The following is an 18,974-nucleotide window of genomic DNA, read 5'->3' as shown; positions in this document are numbered from 1 at the left end:
GGGTAGAGAATAAAACTGTATCCTAATCATCCTGTGGTTTGGAGTCATAAACTGTACTCAACAAAATATTAAAAAAGAACAACAGCTTGGGGCTACCTTATTATCCCAGTTCAGTTCTACATACAAGCAGACTTGTCTAAGAACAGAGGCACTGATTTCTTTATGTTGAAACACTGACAAAATAGATAACTTGGATCGAGTTTTCAGAAAGCTTTCCCGAACACAAAAGGGTACCTATAAGTAAGACTTTTCTCTTTTTTGCATGAAGGAAATCACTTGTAATTATTAAGCCGCTACACTTCTCTGGTGGTATCAGAACAAAAATAATATCAGCCTGGTCACCATGGTAACGCTGTTGATCTTATATTAACAGGCTTAATCCTAGGTGGTTGTGGAGCTGGTACTAACTTACAGTCTCTATATTTCATTCCTCTGGTCTAGCCTATTGGACAACAATTATTCTGTGTTTCCAGGGGTGCTAGCCTCTAACTCAAGAAATGATGCTCTGCATTTAACTGTGATATGATTAGGAGATATTTTGCATATACTGTATAGTCATTTGTGCTTGAATGATTGAAGAGCATGCACCTGATAATCTCTTCTTTAGACTGCCAATGCTATGCAGCTATGTGTTTTGGTCTTCTTACTTGTTACACTATGACTACTTATCTTTAAAAATAATATTTTGATACTTATTTTAAATTAATCAGTCTACTATTACCTAGCTTGTCACCATGTCAGAACAGATAGATACTGGTGATTAACTGTGAAATATCTACACTGGAAGCAAAACCCAATGCAATTATGACATTTCCACGGTGAAACTAGGTCACTGCTTCTTAATGGTCTTCTGCAACATTATGCATCATTTCTAATGACTTGCTCTCAACAGTTGCCAAAGAGAGTGAATCCCTGTGTATTGTGCACAATAATGAATTCTGACCCTTTTTGGCAGAAAGATGGGAAATAAATTAAATGAACAAACAAATATTCTATACAGATTTTCCATTTCACTTCTACAACTTCAACACTGCTCTAGTTTTATTATACCTGTGGATAACTCAGTGAGTTAGGTAGAAATTGGGAGCTCGATTCCTAGAACAGCCAGTCTGTGTCACCCTGGGCAAGCTGCACAATCCACAAAGAAGGAAATCATACAACTCTGAGCACTCTGTAACAAAAAGCTCTGGCATGGCAGTTTGCAGACATACACACTTTGCCTAGCAGAACCTCTTTGCCCGCCCTCCCGGGATAGCACAAGACGCGTCAATCGCATTTCTGCAACCCAGGAGGGGAGGGAAAAGGAGCAGCTTATTTATAGGTGTTCCCTCCCTACATCAGTCTCTTTTAAGGCTTGCAACCCACTCACCAACCCTTGGTTCTACTATGAGTTTTACTGGTCATCTTTGGGGGGTGAATAGGAATTTTTGACCCGTTTCCCAATTGGGCAGTGGAGACGGAGCTTTTATGCCTGTCCCACACTGCTAGAGGGCATCAGGGCTGCTAGTTATGGGTGGAATTTGTTTTCGGTCACACTGGCGGGTAGTGTCGAGTTCAAATGGATCGGTGAGTTCCCCTTGGAGCACAGGGGAGGCTATCACCCATCCCAACTCCCAGTGCTGCGGATCATGAGATTACAGTGTGTGGGAGGAGGATCGAGGCCAGTTGGGGCCACGCTGCCTTCAGGACCGTGCAACCTCAGGGTATGGGACTCACACATTTTTGTAAAGAAGGAGTCTGGTGAAACCTCTGCTACAAACCTGACTCTGCGCTGTAGCAAGCCCCTCATTTGGGTGGACTCTGAAATTAATATGGTCAATATTAATGAAATGTGGCCCTAGTTTACCCCATCACCTGTGTCTCACCTCATTATTCTGGGATTGGGGGGGGGGGACAAAGGGTCACTGTAAATCAGAGTTGACTTGACAACATGTAGTTGTTTTTATTATTAGTGTCTTCATGCTGAATTGTCAGGCCTTGAAATTCTAATTTAACTTAAAGCTACTTTGTGTTGATTACTCTCAGCATATTCAAACACACTTCAGACGCTAGACTTAAGAGCGAAGGAAGAGAGAAAGAACCTTATATATATATTTTCTTTGTCATGATAGCATTCTGCTCATGTTAAGCTCCACATTAGAAAACAAACACTATCTCTAACAAGTGCCACTGATGTTTGCATTTCAGATCACAGTTTTTCGTATGGGATCGGAAGGACACCAGGACATTGATCTGGCCATCTTAACAGCTTTGCTAAAAGGTAAGAACATTCTATGTAGCAAGGCTCTATCACTAGGCAAATTCTCTCTCTCTCTCTCTCTCTCTCTCTGTCACACACACACACACACACACACAATGTTAGAATCCTTTATGTAACAGTTCTGCATCAGTGTCTAGCCGGTTAATATTTACTGTCAAATAGTCTTGGTGAAATTAATGCTGCTCTAACTGCTTTGTTGCCACAGACTTTCTTCCATTTCACTGAGGATGGTGATGGGAATAAGTTAAGGGTTTGATATATGTTTGAAATATGTTTGAACTACACTGGCAGACTATACTGTATACAGTAGCTCCTCCATATCCACGGGGATTGGTTCCAAGCCCACTCACCCACCCCCCACTCACACACAGAGAGATGTCAAAAACTGGGGATAGCAGTGAACTCTATGTATAGCATAGTCTCCTGCTCCCTCTGGAAAATGGATGAAATAATTTAAATATGGCTTATCTCATCGGCAAACTACACTGTCTTAGACCTAAGTAGTGTGTGTGACAAACCCAGACCTACTGGGATATGCCACAGTTTCACTAAGCTGCCACCAACCATTCCCTATAAGAAGTCACACAGACCAGGGATGGATTTTTAACAAATAAAAGAACAAGGTTTATTAAACAACACACAGGAAAAATAAAATGATCAGGTGAATAAGATACAGTAACGTGGCTTAGTCTCAATCATACATACACACAGTTTGGTTCACACAGAACACTTCACTTGAAGCACAGACCCTGAACCTATCAGTTCTGGCTAACCATACAGACATCTGAACCTATCAGGTTGGTACTGACTGACACACAGTAGTACCCTGTCTGACACTCAGACTCCCACTCAAGCTTCTTCTCTCAGCTCTTCTCCAGCTTCTTCACACACGCTCCACATATATATACAGTACAGCCCCTCCTCCTGATGTCCCGCCTTCCACTCCCCATAGGATGGAACTTTCCCTCCAAACCCATGACAGACAGGTAACATCAGTGCTGTATGTAACAGTGTGATGGGGTTTTAAAATGCCTATGGTGCTTCTAGAAAAAAATTCTTCATCTCATCAAATGTTTTAATGATGGCCAACTAAAGTAGTGACTATTATTCCTTTTTGAGGGGGGGGGAATCCTTTTGTTCTATTATCCATTTCTGTGCACAAATTAGGAAGCTGGCGGGGTGAAGGGACGAGAATAGATTGCACCCAAACGTGTTTCTGTCAGGCATTCAGGGGAAGTAATCTGCTTCTCTATCAAGTCCTACTCTGCCTCCTTATTGTGATGTGGAAGTGCCCCTTGGCTTTCAGAGGCTATGCCCTCAGAGTGCAAGTGCTGACAGCTTGTACCAAGCAGGAAAGCCTTCAAATACAAGCCTTGGCATGTCTGCCCTCTTAACTACTTTACCTAGCTAGGTACAGAGAGGCTTGTCACCAGAAGGTTGGCTCCCAAATAATGATGTGGCCACAACAACTGTAAACTGTAACAGTGTGAAGTAGTTGCAATCTGGGAACATCTGGGACCTTCATTGTATTTGACATATATATTCTGCAACAGCCAGTCTGCTCTATGTCTTGTCAAAATAACTGTATTCTAGAAAATTATGTGTTATATCCAAGCTTCAGAATGGGTTAGTTGCCTCATATCTATGAGCCAAACACCTGCATTAGCACTCAGTAAACATTTGTAGTTGTTCCTTCTGCAAGTTAATGTTTCCAGAAAAAAACTGTTAATTATATGTGGCATTAGCACTGGAATACTTATATGAAATATGTAATATATGGAAAAGGCAGAGCTTAGAATATTAAATGAGAGAAAGCAATTCATTGTCTGAAACCCTGTTGCTTAGTATAGTAAGTTGCACTAGAGTAGACCCTTCATTTACTTGTATCAGAGCATTGTACAGCTTAAAATTATGGATGTGTATGAAGATAAATTTGAAACAAATTTAAAATGATTAGATTATTTATTTTTTTTACCTCCCCAAATCTCAGTACTTTGCTACCAGAATAAGCACATTTGAATAAATGGAACTTAGAGAGGAATTGACTCAAGAAATCCCCATTGATTCTAATGTGAACTACTCTAATGTAAACTACTAAACTAAGCAACAGAATTTCAACCTATACATATATTACTCATTGCTGTTAACTTTAAAGGATTCATCATTATTAACATTGATCATTAGAAATTTGTAAGTCATTATATTACTACTTTTAAAACAATATATTGTGTGATTCCTGCCTACAACTCCCCAAGGGACCATCAGTTCAACCTCCATTCTGGTCTCCATAAACAAGTCTTTTCAAAAATAAAACAGGTTTTATTAAACTTGGAGGGAGTAACACAGCCAGGAGGGATTTCCTTAGATTACTGTCATGAATCCAGTTCCCCTGTTTGTTTCTCCACACAACTCAGGTTCACTTTTGGGACTGACATTTATTTTTCAACCCTTTCTGCTGCCACCAGAGGATTTCTCCTCACTCTATCAAATATAACTCTTCAATCAGTATGATTCAATTAAACAATGTTTATTAAACTGTTCCCAAATAAATCATGTAAAGTAAACCATGGGTGGTCTCATTTTATTCATTCAGTAGATTGTGCTTTGGTAACATTTATATTTGTTTATTTATAATCATTTCAATCAAGGTATTTATTCATTTCTTTTCTCATTCCCTATCTCTCTATTACTCTTCACTAACACAAGGCTGGTCCTAACTGCCTAACTTCTCTTTAACACCAGTCCCTAACTCATCCCTAACTCTAACTCCAAAACTAACACAGACCCTAACTCATTTCTCTAACCACTCTTTAAATGTCATCCATTCTTTTATATATCCCTAGTTCCGCCTTTTCTGTACAGCTATTGGCTCTTGAATCATGGTTCTATTGTGATGGACAGGAGTGGTTGCTGACCTGTCCATCACAATTACTATCTGCACTCTTAGTTCTCTCTACTAGTCCTCTAGTCCCAGAACAGAGTCTCTGAACAAGGTTCTTTCACTGGTCCCTCAGTCTCTTCAATTCATTCAGTTCTCAGTCCTAAAGCATCAACCCTTCTTATGGCCCCTTGGAGGAGGAAACAGTATGCCTGCAGGAGCACACTACAGGTGATGCTTCTGAAGTTGTCTCAGAGTGATCCTAGTTTCTGGGTGTGACAAATCTGCCTCGCTCAAATCTATCAAGCATCAGCCAGAAGGAGTTGATTGGTCAGAGAATCTCTTGCTGAACCAATCACAACTCGCCAAGTGAGAGAAGAACAGTTGTTGAAAGAGAGTGAGGGGGTCAAGAGAGAGAGTTAACAGACAGGGAGCAAAGAGGGAGGTCATTATTTTGTATGTTAAGACAACAGTGTGGGTTTCAAAGGGGAGTTGTTTATTGTAGTTACAACTTGTTACAGTTGGAATTAAAACACATGAAACTTCAAGTCTAAGAGTTCTGCCATGCAACCATTACACTTTATAAATAAACTACTTTATTTGTTTCAAAATTAAAATAGCTTGGGATTCGGCCTTAAGGCCAGCCCAGAAAAAATAAAAGGCAGTTAAAAGGTGATTAGCCAGGCTAGGCTAGTCACACGGGGTCTTATTCCTGCCAGTTGCCCTCTCCCTCACAGCTCCCAGGTTCCTAATTTGCACCAGCCTTTACTTCCTGGCTTTTTGTGGTTCCCTCTCCTCCCACTCTCCCTAATAAGAATGCTTCGACAGGACTTCGAGGTTGTCCAATCTTTCCCTTTCCCCTTTTGGCCCTCTAAGCTGAACCAGCACTCCCCTCTACAGGGATCCTCCTTGTAAATATGATCCAAGTCACCTGGGGGCTCTGGTTCTTCCGCCAGGGAGGTCTCTGCCCAGCATGTTTTAGACCGTTCTTCCAGAGTGTCATCCTATTCTTCCTATTCTCCTTCCTCCTCCTCTAACGCTGGTCCTTGACATCCTTCAGTACACCCAAGTATTTCCTGAAGCCCTTTCGCTTCTCTTGCTTCCCTCTCTTTCAGAGGATTAACCTTGATTTCACTGACCACTCTCTTTTCCTCCACAGCTTCAATGAGGCCCTTCCTTTTCTTCTGTCCTTTCTTTTGTGCCTCCTCCTTAATCTCCTCCTCTTTCGGTGTGTGAGGGTTCGTTACCTTGAGAAGGGTTTTTTTCCCTTTTAATTCCACATCTAACCCAGCAACACATGACGCTTGGCCAAGGATTGTACCAACAGGGTTTATTACAGGTGTAACAGCCACCTTATACCTCACAAAGGGGCTATTAGGTCACACTCAATCACTCTTCTGTACCACTGCCACCAACCATTCCCTCAAATGAAGCTTCAGGCCAAAGGATGATTTCAAAATAAAAATAAGGTTTATTGTGTACAACAAAAGGAATGGTAAATCATATGTAGATAACTAATACTATAATCACTTTAATAATATAACTGTCACACACACACTCTCACAGACTCTCACTATATAGCACAGATCTATCTCCAAACCCTAACCGTCCCTAACTCTAAAGTCCTATCTGACCCTATCACCAAACCCTATCTAACTCTCTCACACCATTCACTCCCCTTATATACAACAGCTATATACAACAGCTCCACCCCTTACGTCCCACCCTCCGTCACGCCATTGGTAGATGACACACAGCTTCAGCAGTGACGGGCAGCTGATGTCATAGCTGTCTGTAACAATACCTCCCCCCTTTAAAAGTTGTTTTGTGGGGGAAAGCTAAGGTGCTTTTCACCCAAAACAACTGGAAACAACATTAAAACAATACATTTTCCCCACATATCAACACTTACCATTACCATATTAAGCACACACTTACATAACTATACTCAATTTATACTTACACATATTAAATCAACTGCTTATATATATACAGAACAATATTACATTAACCACATATTTTTATACTTATTAAACACGTTTATTAATTTCAAGAGTCCAATTTTCTTCATCTCTCGTCATCTGGTCGTTGAGATAAGGCGTCAGCAACACAGTTCTTAGTCCCTTTGACCACCTTAACCTCGAAGTCATAGTCCTGTAAAATTAAAGCCACCTCATTAGCTTGCTGTTTTGGGCCTTCATAGTCTTTAACCACATCAGAGGTGAGTGGTCTGTACAAAGAACGAAGTGTCTCCCCCAGATGTAAGGTTTTAATTTCTTGATCACGTACACGATGGCCCAACATTCTTTTTCTATGGTCGATAGGTGTTTTTCACCTTTCTGAAGTTTCTTGCTTAGGTAGGACACAGGATGCTGGTCTCTGTTGTCATCACACTGGCACAGTACGGCTCCTATCCCGGCATTGGATGCATCGGTGAAAATGATGAACTCTCGATCGAAGTCTGGAGCACGCAACACAGGGTGGTTGGTTAACGCCTCCTTCAACTTCCCGAACGCCTCCTCGCAGTCACTGGACCATGGGATGCAGTCATCACTCTTTTTTTTCGTCAGCTCGATCAACAGTGCTGCAATCTCGCTGAACCTGGGGATAAATTTTCTATAGTATCCCACTAAACCAAGAAAGGATCTAATCTTTTTCTTGGTATTGGGTCTAGGCCAATTACGTATTGCCTCTACCTTGGCTTCTAGGGGTTTGATAACACCTCCTCCTACCATATGACCCAAATATTTCATCTTGGGGTTACCCAGTTGACATTTACTGACTTTTACTGTCAACCCCACTGCGTTTAACCTTTGCAGTACTAAATCTAGGTGACAAAGGTGATCCTGCCAGGTGTTGCTAAAGATCCCTATGTCGTCAATGTAGGCTACTGTAAATGCACTGAGCCCTTGCAGAGTTTTTTCCATCAGCCTTTGGAATGTAGCTGGGGAATTCCTAAGGCCAAAACTGAGGACACGAAACTCGAATAAGCTGAAAGGGCTACAAAAAGCAGTTTTTTCTTGATCTCTAGGGTCTATCTGCACTTGCCAGAACCCTTTAGTCAAGTCTAAACAGAAAATGTATTGACAATCCCCGATGGTTTCAATCAGGTTGTCAAGTCTGGGCATGGGGTAAGCATCTGGTTTGGTTACTAGGTTTAATTTTCTGTAATCCACACAGAACCTAATGCTTCCATCCGGTTTGTCCACCAGAACTATTGGATCAGACCAAGGGCTAGACGATGGCACAATAATATTTTCTTTTAGCATCTCATCCAGCTCCTTGCGCACTTTGTCCACATAAGGTCCGGTTACTCTGTATGGGGTTACTGCCTGTGGGGGTGCATTTCCTGTATCGATTCCATGCATCACTCCCTTGACTTAACCAGGCTTGTTTGAGAAGACCTGTTGATACTTGGTAACCAACATCTTTATTTCCTTCTGCTGTTCCAGGGTGAGTGCAGGGCTGATCTTCACCTCCCCTGGGTTGAACTTTATTTCACCCCTTCCTTCCCAGTATGGTAAATCATGTTCTTCTTTATCAGCTGCTTTTATTGCAAAAAGCACTTTCTTTTCCTCTCTATAGTATGGCTTAATGGCATTTACATGAACTACCCTCCTGCCTAGGTGTTCATCTCCTTCAATAATATAATTAAGATCACTCATTTTTGAAATGATCCTATAAGGTCCTGCCCAGTTCAATTGTAGTTTGTTCCCCTTGATGGGCCTCAACATCAGCACCTCATCTCCAGGGTTAAACCGTCATTCCCTAGCCTTTTTGTCATACCAGACTTTTTGTTTGACTTTCTGGGCTTGCAGGTTTTCAGCAGCCAACTCTAAATTTCTTTTGAGGTTGTTGATTAATGTGTCTATATATGAGACTACATTTTGTGGATCTTCTTCTACAATCTGTTCCCAATTTTGCTTAATCAGATCAAGTGGTCCTTTCACTTTTCTCCCAAATAGCAGTTCAAAAGGACTGAACCCAGTACTTTCTTGTGGGACTGATCTGTAGGCATATAGCAATAATTGCAATTTCTGGTCCCAGTTATTAGGGTTTTGAGTTATTCTCTGCTTGGTTTTATTTATCCCTACATGTGCAGCAAATATATCAAAATGTCCCCTTTCTAAAATCATTTGGCGATATTTAACAGGCACCACCAACTGGCTTCGAATCTCATCTCCCCCTTTAGAGATGTTCATCAGTGTTTCTCTATGCAGAAAACCCTGCTTAATAAGGGACCTTTCAGGGGATTCAGGGGATAATTCCACTCTTGACACTTTCTCAAAACAACATTTTAAAGTGGGATCTGCTTGCTGTTCCTGTGAAAATATACTGCTTTGGGGTATTTCAAGTGAGAATGCCTCAGCTAGTTGTATATTTTCATTTTGTCCCTCATGAATGTCAGTATCTTTTTCAGCTGCCTCTGTTTGATCTGGTTGTGAACGTGTAAGAACTAACACTTTCATAACATGCTCAGAGAGGTCTGTCCCAATAAGTACAGCTGAAGGCAGTTGCGAGGAAATTCCAACGCGCCAATTTCCTTGCCAGCCCTTATAACGAACTAACACTTCAGCTACAGGCAAAACAATTAATTCTTCCCCTATTCCTTTAATAGTCATACTCTCATTTGGTATAATGTAATCTTGTGGTATGATATCAGGGTGACACAGTGTGACCTGAGAGCACATGTCTCTTAATGCTAAATAGTTGTGGTCTAAAATTCCTATATTATCACCAGCTGCTTCAAATAATTGGGGATCAGTTCTTATAAGTAGACAATGTCTGATTTCAGCCACAGGAATATTATCTTTACTATTATCTGCTTCTGTTGAGAGTTCTGCTAGTGTTGCTATGGCAACCGACTCCTCCCTAGGGGGAGTTATCTGTCCCTTCTTAATACAGTAAACAGATTTAGTCTTGTTTAAATTCATTTTCTGAGGTAAAATTTCTTTATTTTCTTTAGATTTGTAACATTGGGACGCAATATGGCCTTTTTCATGGCAAATGAAGCAAATTCTATCACTCCATGGACACTTTTCAGCCCCTTTTCCTTTTCCCTCCAAATTCTGGCTTCTGGCTTGGCCCTGTTCTGAAGGCTTTCCAACAAAATGGCCACCCACTTTCTGCTGGCTTTTAACTTGTCCCTTGGGATATCTATTGTAGTCCTCCCATGTTTTTCTCATACTCTTTCCCTCAGAATACATAGGTTTTCTGATTTGTGAGATGAAATCTGCAATCTCTGCTGCCTGTTTCAAATCTAGAGGTTTCTTGTCTTTGACCAAATATTTAATTTCACCATGTAGAAGGGAATAAAACTGTGCCAATCCTATAATATTTTTAAATTGCTGAATTGTCTGTACATTTTCCTGCGCCAACCATTTATCCAAATATTTAGCTAAATTGGCACCTAGCTGTGTGTAAGATTCATCAGGCTTCTTGGTTAATGTTCAGAATTTTTGCCTCAGATGTTCAGCATTGATGCCATACCTGGCAAACACCAACTTTTTAAATTCAGAATCATCTTTAATCATTTCAATAGGCATCTCGGCATAAACCTCAGCGAGGCTTCCACTAATTAGAGATCTCAGAATAATCATTTTTTCTGACTCTCTGACTGAAAAATCAGCACACGCTCTTTCAAAAAAAGTTAAAAATGCTTCTGGACAGTCTCCTTGTTTGAAAGTAGGGAATTTCTTTAGATTTGCTTTTGACAACTGCCCTTCTTCAGAGTTGGAATTTCTATTATTGTTATTGTTCTGGTTCATTAATTCCATTCTCCTGATTTCAAAAGACATTCTCTCTCTCTCTCTAGGGCAATCTTCTCTCTCTCTAATCTTTCCTCCTTTTCCAATTTTTCTAATTCTTGCTGTTTCATTCTGTATTCATGTGCTTGTGCTAACTCAAACTTTCTGAGGTCTGTTAACTCTTCTCTAGAGGACCTTTCCTCTTGAGCTGAGGAAAATCTTTCCTCTCCCCCACTAATATCTTCATCTGAACTAGCCGCTATTTCAGATGGTCTTGGTTCAGCTTTCCTACTTCGGGTTAAGGGCATTTTATTTCACCAAAGGCTCCTATTTCAATTTTCAAGCCTTGGTTTAAAAGTCACTTTTTTCCTGTGCTATTAGTTTGTGATATACAGTTGCAGCCTTCTCCTGCACTGTTAGCTAGCAACTGTAACTAGGCTAGGCTTCTGCCCCTTTAGCTGGGCCTCTTGCCAAACAAAGTTCACTTTTTTATTCTGCCTTTGGCACTAATCTTAAATTCACACAGCTCTACCTTGAGCTAGGTTTAGCTGTTTAAATGGAGATCCCTCAACTTTGCTGCCCTTGGCCTTAACACTGTCCCCTCAGAGTTTCCCTCAACTCTGGACATGCTGGCCAAACCACCACAGCCTCTGCTTTGGGCCACTCTCCACACACACAAAATGGACTCCACAGAGCTTCCCTGTCTCAGTTTCCACTCTGAAGTTTCAGCGCCCCTCTACTAGACTTTGCTCCCCTTGAGCCAAAGCCCTAGAAGGTGACCCATGCTCTCCACTTCAGATGACCCTAACTGGAGACCCCTTGCTCTGGGCATGATTTTGCCAAGGCTTTACTGGACTACTCGCATCCCGCCGCTGGACACCAATTTTATTGTAACAGCCACCTTATACCTCACAAAGGGGCTATTAGGTCACACTCAATCACTCTTCTGTACCACTGCCACCAACCATTCCCTCAAATGAAGCTTCAGGCCAAAGGATGATTTCAAAATAAAAATAAGGTTTATTGTGTACAACAAAAGGAATGGTAAATCACATGTAGATAACTAATACTATAATCACTTTAATAATATAACTGTCACACACACACTCTCACAGACTCTCACTATATAGCACAGATCTATCTCCAAACCCTAACCGTCCCTAACTCTAAAGCCCTCTGACCCTATCACCAAACCCTATCTAACTCTCTCACACCATTCACTCCCCTTATATACAACAGCTCCACCCCTTACGTCCCACCCTCCATCACGCCATTGGTAGATGACACACAGCTTCAGCAGTGACGGGCAGGTGATATCATAGCTGTCTGTAATAACAGGTGCATCTAGGAAACTTTCAACAGTGACAGGGATACGAGACTTCTCTTCCTTGCACAACTGTGTGAGGAAGGGTTTAGCTTCTGGTTTCTGAAATGGGTTTGAAAGATTAAAGTCCAACAGTTCAAAACCTTTCTCCAAGAAGACCATTGATATGGCATCTTGAGTAACCCACAGCAAGGGCACTCCATTCCTTCCAGATGCCCTTGGCGTAGATCTGTTGAATCCTGCTCCCGAGTATTTCCAAGCACTGGGGTCTTGTTGTTTCTGAGAGCTGCTGCCATCCACCACTCTCTCTCTTTTCCTTACCCAGCCAGCCTCTCTCCTCCTGGATCTTCCTTGCCTACTCTCGAGCCTCCTTTCTTACCACAATAAGAAGGCTTCACTGGCACTATCTCCCTCTGTCTCCTCTCAGCCTCTCTGGACACCATGAGCAGTTCCCATTTCTTTGTCCAGGGATCTTCTAACCAGATCCATTCCCATCCGAGGGGAAGGATCTTACCATGTTTACATGATTCGGCTTCCCCTGCTCCCACCAATCTTTTCCTTTCCTCCACGTCTCTCCTCCTCCCCTCCCCCTTTTCTTTTCCTGCCTTTTCCAAATGACTGTCTGGCTCCACCCCTTTTTGGGTTCTCTGGTTTTCTGTCAGTCATTCCCTACTCTGGACCTTCAACTTCTCTGTCTGTTCTACTGTTTTCTCCACCATCATCACAAGCGGTTTTCCTTTGTTGCTCGGCTCTCACTCCTCTGTAGAAGCAATTGTTTTCCTCTCAGTCTCAGCAATCTTGGGCTTGGGCTCACCATTTGCTCCATGGATGAGGGACGGCACTCTGGCAGTGACGTTGTTTACCCTGCTATCCTTCTCACATGGTGGTACAAAGTCCTCCCTTTCCTTCTAGTGGTGCTTCCCACCCCTATGATCGACATTACTGCCATTGCCTCTGTTTGTGTCCCACTGTCTTGAGATTTGCTAGCCCATTCTCCCCTCTCCAGCATCTCTTGCTTCATCTTCCCTGTCTTGGGAAAACTGGGTTTACTGTGGGGGTCCTTGGTCTGAGGTCAATCGGCCACTGACAGGACATCTGTATCCCTATCTTAACATATTGTTTGAGCTTGTAAAATTATTGTTTATGTTTGTGGGGGAATTATGTCCAATTTGAGACAGTTTGGGGGATTTATGAAACACCATGGTAAATCCACTTTTGTTCAGTGCAAAGAACCTTCATTCACTGCACTCAATGTAATTCTCACCAAAAATGTAGGTTATTACTTCAAATATCAGCTTATTCTCAGGGTACAGCACTCCTGTCTTCATTTGTATTGTAATGTTTTCCTTCAACTGAAGTGTGCTGAGATCTATATTAATGTTTTCCCAAGACTTCAGGAATTCTTTTTTTTAAAACAGTACTATTTAAAGCTACTCCAGAATCATTCAATTGACAGCTCTGCAGTTCTAAAGAAAGAGAAATAAATTGATTCTAACTATTTGGGGCAGGTACCAAAAGCTTTGTTTGGTGGAACTATGGCTTGGAGTCTTACATCACTTCCTCCAACCCTAGAATATTTATGTTGTTACGTGTTGTCAAGCCATTTCTGACTTATGGAGACCTTAACAGTGTTTTCCAGGTATTTGAGATATTCAAGGGGTGGTTCAGCAGAGCTCCCATCCAGTGAGTTTCCATGGCCAAGAAGGGATTTGAAGCCAGGTTCTCTGAGTCCTAGTGTGACATTCTATCCACTACAATACCCAGACTCCCGGCCTATTTAAGTGGCCACTGAAATATAGTAGTAATAATGCAAATTACAGTGCAATCTATTTACCATGAAAAAATAGAGAAACTTCATTATCATGGCTCCATATGATTCATTTGGAAGTCAGGCAGTTTTGATATGCAAAGCAAATTTCCTTGGTTGCTGATTGAATTAAAGGATAGTTGGCTGTGTAAGAGATTCATATTCTGAGTGAAACCCATCTTCCAAGATGAGAAAGAAAACAATGTGTACTCTATGTCAAAGGACAATGACCAAAGGGATAGCTATGCTAGTCTGCTGCAGCAAAAACAACAGAGCACTTTGTCTCCTTGATGACTAACAAATATATTAGATGCCAGGCAGCTTTCATGTACTATACAACCCACTTCACTGGATGCATTACAAAATCACTGTTTGGTATATTGCTCTCAAGGATCTGGATAATTCTGAGAATTTTGTATGGTCTGTATGTTTTCTGAATCCTACAGTATTTTCTTAGCCTTCATATTAAACAGAATGTTGCCCTATAAAGGCAGTGCCAAAATATGCACAGTTTGAAAAAAGAGGAGTAAGAAATGTATTCGCAAAGGCTTTCACAGCCAGGATCTAATGGTTGTTGTGGGTTTTTCGGGCTCTTTGGCCGTGTTCTGAAGGTTGTTCTTCCTAACGTTTCACCAGTCTCTGTGGCCGGCATCTGCAGAGGACAGCCAGAGCACAGAGTGCTTCAGAACATGGCCAAAGAGCCCAAACATGGCCAAAGAGCCCAAAAAACCCACAACAACCAGGAGTAAGAAACTCTAAAGGACTCTGTATTGTTTTGGAAATCCTACTGGTATATGGGAAAGGAGGATTCAGAAGGCCATGGGGAAATTGGTCTTTAACTGCAGTATACAGTTACTACTGCAGTATACAGTTACTACTGCTATCTTTCAAAGCAGAAGTGCAAGTAACACACTTTTTTTTCACAGCTGTAGATCATATTTGATTACATGCAATATATATGAGAGGAAGACTAATGCAACCCACTATGATTTATATTATAAATGCCTGTACTTAGTATGTCTTCAGCTCAACCAAGACATTAGAGGAACTTCCATGTTGTTGTTTGCAGTTGCTGTGTGTTCTTTCAAACAAATATTCACCTCAGAAAGTGATGAATATGAGGGTGGGGTGGGGAAGGACAATTATTTTCCCCTTTCCAGCTAGTTGACAGCCTCTTTCTCTTTCTCTTTGGCCCCTTTTCTCTGCATTCAACTCACGGCCTCCTGAGGCTGGCTTGGCTTCTTTTTAGAAAATACAGAACTTCATTTGGTCCTGTGTGCCTTTAATAAAGAGTACAAACTCAATGATATTTACCTTTGAATGATTGTGTACAGAATTGTGCTACTTATATGCCCTGTACTCCTCATGTCGTAATACTCAGTACGTAGTGAGGAGGATGCTGGACCCAGCTGATTAATGGCCATTCTAATAGATTTTGATCCATTTATTTTTCAGTTACCTCCTTCATATTATTTGTGGGGCTGTACAAAGCCTTACAGTGTCTGAACTGTTAATATCTTGAAAGAAGTATTTTGATTGATATATCTTCATTTCCCTGATTGCTACCTAATCCATTGTGTTCATTCAGGCATATTGCTAAGCTTACCTGAGCCTGATGCTTCTGTGTTCCTTCCAGCTTGTAAATGTGCCATGACTCATGCTCAGGAAACATCCGTCCAACAGCTGCTGAACAATGTTGCTCACATATTCCAATGCATAGGGCAATGAGCGTCAACCATGAAAAATGATTGTACATTTGCTTTGAATCTAAAATGTAGGAATTAGCTTAGCATATTATGTTTCACCGAGAGCTATGCAGTTTCTGAATACAACTGAATACTGTACAAACTTGCTTGCATCAGCACTCTCCCCACCATGTATTTTGCACAGTGGCAAAAACAGATGGTGATGGGGTAAATCTGGAGGAAACCAGAAGATAAATTGGTTGAGTGATGGCTACTAACAGGTGTATGGATTGCGAGACAGGACTTATTGAGAATTAGCTGGAATTCTTTCACTGTTTATTAAAATTTGGCCTCATTGAATTTCCTAATAGATACTTTGTGCCGCACTTACATATATTTTTGCTCTCTATAGATAGTAAACAAAAAGGCAGGAAATGTTTGTTTTATAAAGGATATCATTTAGGGTGATTCCTTTTTCCATCTTTGATCACAGATGGAACTAAAGGCTCCTCCACATGCAGCATTTTTCCCCTCTCCCTTTGTGACGTGCTGCCACTTGGCACTGAATGTGCATGGAGTTTCCAGAGGATTCTGCCCAAATTTATTTGTAAAATCCCACTTTTCATCTCTTTATCATTCAAGGGTACTTCAAAAATGCTTGAAGAAATATTTTGAAGTGATATTTTGTGCTGTCTGTCTGTCTGTCTGTCTGCTTTAGCGGTGCGTCAGTGCTAAAATTAAAAGCTTTTGATAAGAGCCATTAAGAGCAGACATCCACAGCTAATGACCTGGTCACACTGACTATTTGAATTGTTTCTTTTTCCTCCCTTTTTATATTGCTATATTTGTATGTATAGTCACACAGTATACTGTATATACTTCTGGGTCTGTTAACATGGCTGTCAGTTCAATTGGTATATTTCTTGCTATTTGTACTGGTTCTGTATAAGTGATATATTGCTTTTTCTGTCACTTCCAACCGTTAGTCGATGCACCACCTGGTGGGATATATGTCACTAGATAAATGTAGGGTAGCATTAAAAAGGACTTGAATTGTTGCTGAAAAAATAACTATAAACCACACAAATGTGGGGACAAAGCTGTCTAAGTAATACATCAGCAAACTGTTGTGGAGAACAAATATAAAAGAAAAAGTAGGCAATTTATTACTAAGCATTTTTAAAAATTCAAAAAGGAGGGGTACAAGCATGGTGGCCATGCAGTAACCAGAGCACCCAAAACCCCAACCATTTGCAAAGTAAATAAATCAACAGCAATGTTCACACATGCCAAAACAATGAGGATTGAAGCAATACATGGATCAGATAATTTTAAAAAGCCACACTGCAACCTGGCAGAGAGGCTTGTCATCCCACCTCCTGCCAGGAGTGGCTAATCCATTGCAGACAATGGCATGATAGGAAGGCTCCATCAAGCACACGTCCACGGCAGAATGGTGAGTGGACAGTCTGGCCCCATGGGGCTGGACCCTCATTATTTCCACCTGTGGGGGGATATTCACACAAACTGAAACAAAGACCCCTAGCTGTTTGTTGTTGTTGTTTAGTTGTGTCTGACTCTTTGTGACCCCATGGACCAGAGCACGCCAGGCCCTCCTGTCTTCCACTGCCTCCCGGAGTTGGGTCAAATTCATGTTGGTTGCTTCGATGACACTGTCCAACCATCTTGTCCTCTGTCATCCCCTTCTCCTCTTGCCTTCACAATTTCCCAACATCAGGGTCTTTTCCAAGGAGTCTTCTCTTCTTGTGAGATGGCCAAAGTATTGGAGCCTCAACTTCAGGATCTGTCCTTCGAGTGAGCTCTCAGGGTTGATTTCTCTTTGAATGGACCCCTAGCTGTTAGTGGGCTTTAAAAGCAAGGAAAATCAGAAAGTTTTGTCACTTGTCAATGTTAGTATCAAGACAAGCCTTCTGCCATCTGAATGGCAGGAAAAATACCAATATCAGGGCATTATTATTGTTGTTGTTGTTGTTGTTGGTGGTGGTGGTAATATTAATATTATTAATATTGTTATTAATATCCCACCCATTTAGACCAAAGTCTACTCTGGGAGGCTAACAACAGTATTAAAATGAAATAAAACAACAATATTAATACACTAGAGGATAGCGAAATAGGTTAGGTATCGACAGAAGGGAAGGCCTGTTTGAAGAGCCAGGTCTTAAGTTGGCTCTTAAAAACACCCAGCAAGGAAGCCAGACAAATTTCTGGGGGCAGATTGTTCCAGAGCTGAGGGGCCACTGCCAAGAAGGCCTGCTTTCTTGTTCCTTCACTTCAGGCCTTTATAGTTAGGCCCCTCAGCTGTCCCTCTGGCTAGAGTGAGTGATATGGGTAGATCTAGGTGGGAGAAGGCACTACGCCAGATATTGAGGTCCTAAACCATTTAGGGCTTTATATGTCATTAATACTTTGGAATCAATGCGGAAACAAGCAGATAGCCAATGCAAGGCCGCAAGAGTGGGGGAGATATGTTGATGCTTTCTCACCCCAGTAAGAAGTCTGGCCACTGCATTCTGCAGCATTTGAAGCTTCCGCATCAATCTCAAAGGTAGCCCCATGTAGATCACATTACAGTGGTCTAATCTTAATACTACAAGTGCATGGACCAGAGCAGTGAAGGCCCTGACATCAAGATAGGGACGCAGCTGAGCAATCCGCCAAAGATGGAAGTAGGTGGTGCGGACCACTGATGCTACCTGAGTTTCCATGGTAAGCACCAGATTAAGATGTTCCCCCAAGCTGTGAACCTCAGTCTTCGTGGTGAGAGTCACCCCCCTGAAAGTGGGGGTTGTTTCCCAAGGGAGTTTCCCAAGAGGGAGTTTCCCAAGCCACCAATGTCTGGGCAACCCAACGCTCAGGACCCCCGTCTTGTCCGGATTCAGCCTCAGACCGTTCACCTGCATCCATCCCAGTATGGCATCCAGACAGCACTGAAAGGACAGAATGGCATCCACTGTTGTAGGAAAAAAGAAGATGTAGAGCTGGGTGTCATCAGCTGATGACACGAAGCTCCACACCCCCTGATTACCTGGCCCAGAGGCCTCACGTAGTATTGGGGAGATAATTGAGCCCTGTGGAACATAACAATTGAGATTCCACACAGCCGATACACTGTCCCCAAGCTGTACTCTCTGGGGATGGTCCTCCAAGAAGGAGTGGAGCCAGGCTAACACCAGACCACTGATTCCCAGCTTGGAGAGCCTCCCCAGGAGGATACTGTGGTCAACGGTATCGAAGGCGGCTGAGATATTG

At 41.8% G+C, this 18,974-nt stretch overlaps 1 protein-coding gene across 8 annotated transcripts in view; it reads left to right on the top strand.

Moving 5' to 3' along the window:
* TRPM3 (transient receptor potential cation channel subfamily M member 3) overlaps positions 1-18,974 on the top strand; it is a 534,030-nt gene that overhangs the window by 431,076 nt on the left and 83,980 nt on the right. For all 8 annotated transcript variants that reach the window (XM_078385072.1, XM_020798619.3, XM_020798621.3 and 5 more), the window contains exon 9: positions 2,188-2,260. In XM_078385072.1, the coding sequence (XP_078241198.1) occupies positions 2,188-2,260 (73 nt within the window). The remainder of the gene's footprint in view (positions 1-2,187; positions 2,261-18,974) is intronic.

The sequence above is a fragment of the Pogona vitticeps genome, chromosome 2, assembly GCF_051106095.1.
Source record: "Pogona vitticeps strain Pit_001003342236 chromosome 2, PviZW2.1, whole genome shotgun sequence".
NCBI classification, from domain to species: Eukaryota; Metazoa; Chordata; class Lepidosauria; order Squamata; family Agamidae; genus Pogona; species Pogona vitticeps.
This window is presented reverse-complemented; position numbering and strand designations above follow the sequence as displayed.